This window comes from Plasmodium gaboni, chromosome 5 (assembly GCF_001602025.1).
Source record: "Plasmodium gaboni strain SY75 chromosome 5, whole genome shotgun sequence".
Taxonomy (NCBI): Eukaryota; Apicomplexa; class Aconoidasida; order Haemosporida; family Plasmodiidae; genus Plasmodium; species Plasmodium gaboni.
Genome location: NC_031485.1, coordinates 93640 through 101139, shown reverse-complemented (window position 1 = coordinate 101139; position 7500 = coordinate 93640). Strand labels below are relative to the sequence as shown.

The 7500-nt window shown below is 19.4% G+C and overlaps 1 protein-coding gene across 1 annotated transcript in view; it reads right to left on the bottom strand.

Moving 5' to 3' along the window:
• PGSY75_0504000 (cation transporting P-ATPase) overlaps nt 1-6278 on the bottom strand; it is a gene marked incomplete at both ends in the record, with an annotated part of 7321 nt that extends 1043 nt beyond the window's left edge. Inside the window, one exon of the mRNA XM_018784321.1 lies at nt 1-6278. This exon is cut by the window's left edge and continues 516 nt beyond it. Within this exon, the coding sequence (XP_018642976.1) occupies nt 1-6278 (6278 nt within the window).
• Nucleotides 6279-7500: the final 1222 nt, after the last annotated feature.

The window sequence follows — 7500 nt, the reverse complement described above, 5'->3', positions numbered from 1 at the left end:
TCTATTACACTTTTTAAATTTTCATTTTTACTACTAAATGGAGAAACTACAGATGTATCTAAATTAGATAATGCTAAACCTGCATGTGAAATTTTTAAAGCACCACAATCATTACTACCATCACCACACATACCAGATATATAATCAAATTTTATAAAGTCTCTTATAACTTCTATTTTATTATTTGGTGTTAATCTTGAAAATATTCTAACTCTTAATAAGAAATTTTTATATTCTTCAAGTTCTTCACTATCAAAATCTTCATCTGGTGTTTTAATTCGAAAAACATGGTATCTAATATATGTATAGGCTTCCCCCGTTAATATTATTTCTTTATATATATCTTTAAATAATACAACATTTTTATTAATTCTTTGTTCGTTATGTACATTAACAAATATAAGTTCATCATTTAATATATATCCATAGACAATAATATTTTCATCAAATTTTTTTTCTTCTTCTTCGTTTATAATAGAAATGGAAAGTTTCTGTTCATTGAAAAAAATATGACTTTGAGAATATAAGGAATTATTTTCAGCATCACTAATATTATCATTAGTTAGAGTGTTAATAATATGATTTCTTTTTTTTTTATTATTTCTTTTATTTTTTTCTTTAACATGATGAGGTATTAAAGCTGAATTTTCATCATTACTATATTCATTATCCATATCATATTTAGGATTAAATTCTGAATAGGTGATATTATTAGCAGGATTGCTACGAATATATTTGGATGTTTGATTAATTTTTTGAGATGTGTCTATACTTTCATAAATATGTTTTTCATTTTTCTGAGTATTATTATTATTATTTTTAAAATTATTTACATTTTCTGTACCTTCTTTTAATAAATGATTATACTGATAATCCGATTGGTTATGCATTACATTATGATCTTCATAATTATGTTCATCGTCTGTTTGATTATTATTTTTGTTATTTTTATTATTTTTATTATTTTTATTTTTTCCTGATTTAAAGAAATTTTCAAAGGACAAAAACTTGGACGTGGGTGATTTGAATGTATTTTTGTTTTGATCATGGTTATGTTGTATATTTGACATGTTTGAATGTGAGCTAGTATTTATATTTTTAATATTTGACAAATGATTGTTTGTATTTAATTGATTAATATATATATTATTATCATTATTATTATTATGATTGTTATCATTATTATTGTTATTATTATTGTTATTTTTGTTATTTCCACTTGAATTCATATTAAGTGAAAAGAAGGATTCATAAAAATTGACGTTATTAAATAGTCCTATTTTATTTCCAACATATAAACAATTATATGCATTATCTCCTGTTAATATAACAGGTCTAATTGAAGAACCTTTTAAAGTTTGTATAACCATGGATGCATCTTTTTTAATATGATTATTAAACATGATTAGAGATAAGAAGTTCATATCTTTTTCCAATAATTGTCTAGGTAAATCTAATATATGTTCATATTTCATATTACTAATAATTTTGAATGCTAAAGCTATAACATAAAAACCATTTTTACTATATTCTTGTTCTTTTTTTTTAAAAAAATAAAGTTCTTCATTCTTAATACATTTCATATAGATTTTATCAAATGAACCTTTAGAAAAGACAATATATTTTTTTTCTTTAAAATCAAAATTACCATATGTTAAAGTAGTAGATATTTTTGTATAATAATCAAATTCATATGTTTTTAATACATCAAAATCTTTATATGTATTATTATTAATTTTTAAAGAAATTTTTTTAATATTCATATTATCATCATTAATATAGTTTGTAATTTTCATATCTGTAGCTTCACATAATCTTTTATCGATTTCATTTCCATAAATATTATTATTATCATAATAAACACAAGAACAACCTGCTAATGCATATATTAATAAATGATAATTAGAAGGTGTATTATTAAGTGTAACTTTATTAGTCCACATTAATTTACTATTATAAAGTAATGATGTTATAGAATTCATAGAAGAATTAGATTCATTAAAATATTTGTTTTGTGTATTTCTATCTTCATATTGGTGATTATTATAATCATAATTTACATTATCAATATTATTATGAATATAATTATTATTCTCAAAATTATTGTAATTATTATAATTATTGTTATCAGTATTACTAATAACAAATGAGTTATTATATGCATTACTATCATCACCATTTTTTTCATCATAGTCATTTTGTATATTTCTTTCATCTATGGCAAAGGAATCTTCCTCACGAATACCATCAATACCTACATATTGGGGGGCATGGTTAGCATTATAATTATAGTTAAATTTATCATCACCATAAGCATTATTACTATTACTATGATTATTACTATTATTATTATTACTATTATTATTATTACTATTATTATTATTACTATTACTATTATTATTATTATTACTATTATTATTACTATTACTATTATTATTATTACTATTACTATTATTATTATTATTGTCGTTGTTGCCATTTTGCTCATTTATATTTTCATTAGAAGAATTGTTAGGTAGTTCCTCATAATTATCCACATTAATTTTATCTTCACTATTATGATCTTCATTTGTATTATTATTTTCGAAATGTTCTTTATAGATATTTTTTTTTATTTCGTTCATATTATTTTCATCAAGATGTTCTTCTTTTTCATTGGAATTATAAAACACATCATTTTCTTGTTTTTCGTCATATATTATTTCCATATTATTTTCATCATTATTTGTGTCATTGGCATTGGTATTATCTATTGAATCCATACGTATATCTTCTATAGCATAAATATAATTATAATTAAAATTATTAATATTATCATTATTATTATTATTAATATTATCATCATTTTGTATGTGTATGTGTTCCCTTTTATTCACGTTTATGTGACTTTCTATAGACTGATTCCAATTTGACGATTTTAATGAGCTGCTATTATTGTAATGATTATTATAAGGCACCTCATTAGGATTATTATATATATTATTATCATGGTTAGGAATCAAGCTATCGATACTATGTATCAAATTATCATCATTAAGTGTTATATTATCTACACTTTGTATCTTATTATTATAGTCATTATTGTTTTCTTTATTTTCAAGAGAAGGAGCATGTACATTATTTGTAAGAACAAAATTATTTAAATGGACAGAATCAATTTCATTTACTTTATTTTGGATTTCTTTTTTCATATCCTTAGATGGTTGTTTGTGCTTCTGATTAGTTTTTGCACCCTTTGTAAATATATTTTTCAACGTTTTACTTACATTTAATAAATTAGTTTGATTTTTGATTTGTTTGAGATCATCATCTGATAATAATTTATTAGGATAACTATTATTAAAAGAATTGAGTATACTTTTTTTCTTTTCATTTAGAATATTATTACAAAAATGAACACCTGAAAATTCGATTTTATGATCTGTTAAGGTTCCAGTTTTATCAAAAAAGAAGACACGGATTTTACCACATATAGGAATTCTAGATGGTGCAATACAACAAATATCTTTTTCTTTTTTCAATCTATTCGTTGAAATATTAAGACCTATATTTAAGACAACAGGTGTCCATACAGGTAATATTTGAGAAAGGGTACCGATAGTATAAAAAATAGAAGTCATATTTAAACCTAGATAACGTATTTGAAAATATAAACAAACAAAACTAAACATAATAGTAAATATAAATACAATTGGTAATTGAGAATCATATTTAAAAAGTAATGGATTTGGAAATAATACATTTTGCATGTATTTACCTTTATATGTATATATACTTACATTTATAACTATAGCATATATATTTTCTATAAAATTAAGTGTAGATATAACATCCGTACCAGCATATAATATATTATTTGTATTGAAATTATTAACACTACATTTTTTATAATCATTATTTTGTTTACGAAATGATATATTATCATAAGATTCATCATATGGATCAATATTATTACTATTATTATTATTATTATTATTATCATCATTATATATATTATTACTACTATTATCATGATTATATATATTATTACTATTAGTATCATCAATATGATCCATTTTTTGTATGTCCATATATTTATTTGAACCATTAATTATTTGACTCTTTTTTTTTTTTTTATTATTATTATTATTATTATTTTTTTTTTTTTTTTTCTTCTTGTTATCCATATGTATACTCGAATGCTCCTCATCGTCTTGATATATATCATATTTATCATTTTTATTATGTTGTGTGTTTTTTTGTTCATTAGATGTCATGTGATAAGAATTAAACGAATTTGAATTAGACGATGATATACATATTTTTTTCATAGGACGAGATTCACCTGTTAATAAACTTTCATCTACTAATACATTTCCTGTTAATAATAGACAATCACAAGGTAAAGTCATTTTAGAATTTATAATTATAATATCACCTATAGTTAAATTATTTGATGGTATTTGTTGTACTATCGAATTTCTATAAACTGTTACAAAGGTATTATTATTTGCTTGTATATTTTCATATATTTCTTTTTTATTTTTCTGATTTTTAAATATCTTCTTAATTACACTTAATAATGATATAATTAACCATATTAAGGAAGTTATAATTTCTTTCCAGAAAAAATTCTTATAACTAATAAATAATTGAAACATATATATTCCATCTAATAATTCTCTTTTTAAATTTTTAAAAAAAGAATAAAATTCTAAATGGATATTATTATATCCATATTCATTAATATTATTAATAATTTCATTATTATTTAAACCTCCTTTTTTTAATATATAATTAAAATCAAGATTTCTTACTTTTTCTTCTATACTATGTGATATATTATAAAAACAATCTTTTTCTTCATTATATATATATTTCATACTTCTAAAAAAAAAATATCTAACATTTTTTTCGTTCATTCGTACTCTTACTTTATGAACTTTAAGATTATTTTCTATGTATCTTCTTGTATTATTTTGGCTAGTAACCAATAGACTCTTTTTTTTTTTTTTTCCTTTTTTTTTAAAAGAAAATCGTTTAGATCCAAAAACAATATTGTCATCATCATATTGATTATAATATTTATCATCATATTGATCATCATAGTGATCATCATAGTGATCACCATATTGATCATCATAGTGATCACCATATTGATCACCATATTGATCACCATATTGATCATCATATTCATTATTTTTATTAAAAGAATATTTTTCATGTATTTCTCTTTCTTCATTATCATAATTATTATCATTCCCTTGATTTATTACATTTAATCTATCTATATTATATACATTATCTATACCATTCATTTTATTTATTTCATTTTGATTCTCTTCATAATAACCTAAATTATTGTCTTGGTCTCTTAATACATTTTTTGTATACACAGAGTTATTACTTAGTCTCCTATTAGAATATTGGTTTGATATACTTTTTTTATGATAAGAGTTATTATAATATGAATTATTTTTATATATATTTGAATAATAATAGTTATTACTTTTATTATGAATATCATCATCATCATCATCTTGATCATTATATGAATTTTTTATATAATCGTTTTTTTTTTTTTTTTTATCTGTAGAATTAAAAAAATAAAAAAAAAAGTGTTTTACCTTCATTTGATAATAATGAAATAACTTGATATTTTTGTAAGAATATTTATATATTTTTTTATTCCATTTTATAAAAGCATTTGTAACATAAACATAACTTTCTTTGAATATATTTTTATATGAATTTGTGTAGTCTTCATTTTTTGTATAAACTAAAACATAATCACTATCTTTTAAAAGAGAAGGTTTTAAAAAAATACTATGCATGTGTTTTCTAACTGTTAATATAGCATATGTTATAATAAAACATAATAATAAAAATATAAAAAATACAAATGCTCTATCATTCCATAATATTTCACCATTTTCTTTTATACAATATTCATTTCCAATTAATAATATAATAATAAAATGTGTTAACAAATAAGATACTATAGATATATTCTTAAGAAGAAATCCACATAAACTATTTTTATATCCTTCTTGTCTAATTATCACATCATCATTATCATTATAAGATTCATATATATAATTAAAAAATTCGGTCTTCTCATTCTTATGATTACTATCAATACCTTTCCATTTATGTTTTTTATTTATTCTATTCTCATGATACTTCTTAAATATACACCATATAAAAATACTTAATAATAAAAATATATAACACACGCATATGTATTTTAGCTCCACATGGTTTATTAATAATTTATCGGATGTACAAAATCGAACCATTATAAGTTTAATCTATTCACCCATAAAATTATATGTAAAAATAAACATATATATATGAATATATATACATATATATATATATATATATATATATATATATATATATATCTAATCTTATCAAACCTTTTTGAGGTCTTCTATCTTTATATATATTTACAAAAAAAAAAAAAGAAAAAATATGATCACTTTATATTTTATAAGCATATAAATATATTTAACAATTCTAATAAGTTATTATCTTGTTCATTTTAAAAAAAAAAAAAACATTTTAAGGTATCCCCATTAAATTTGACAGTATTCACAGATTCAAAAAAAAATATATATATATATATAAAATAATATATACAAAATAAATTAAATGCTAATAAAATGGGGTAGCATTTTTTATTTCATAAATGTTATTTATATATTTAATTTATTTGTCATATTATTTTATTATTTATTTTTAATATATTTTCTGCTGTGTAAAATTAATCCTTTTTCTAACCCTTATAATATTAACCTGTTAAATAAATATATAATAATAATAATAATTAGATTAATAAAAAACTTATATCCATTATTAATATAAGCAATGAAACATATATATATATATATATATGTATATATTTTTATTTATTTATTCAAATAAAACAAATATGTATAAATAGAACACATTTTTTTTTTTTTTTTTTTTTAATGTATATTTTAAAGGTACTATGGGCTTGACACATAAACATATAAATATATTATTATTATATAATAATTTAACTACAAAATTATTGACATAAAAAAAAAAAAAAAAAAAAAATGAAATATAAAAAATAAACAAAAAAAAAAAATTCACAGTGTAATGTAAAAATAATTATAATTTTGTATCATATAAAATACATATTTTTCCAGGTATATATATTTAATAAAAAATTTTAAAATTATATGTATATATCTCTTAATATATGAATATATATGAAGGAACCATAAAACGTACAAAAGAGTTAGCAATTAATAATCAATAATTTTACATCTAATTTTTTTTTTTTTTTTTCTCATAATGATTATAATATAATAATATATATCGTTATATCGTTATATATATTTTTTATTTTTTATTTTTTATTTTTTATTTTTTATTTTTTATTTTTTATTTTTTATTTTTTATTTTTTTTTTTTTTTTTATTTTTATTTTATTTTTTTTTTTACCCGGTTCTAGTACCCTTGATGTATAGAAGTTGCACATATATAA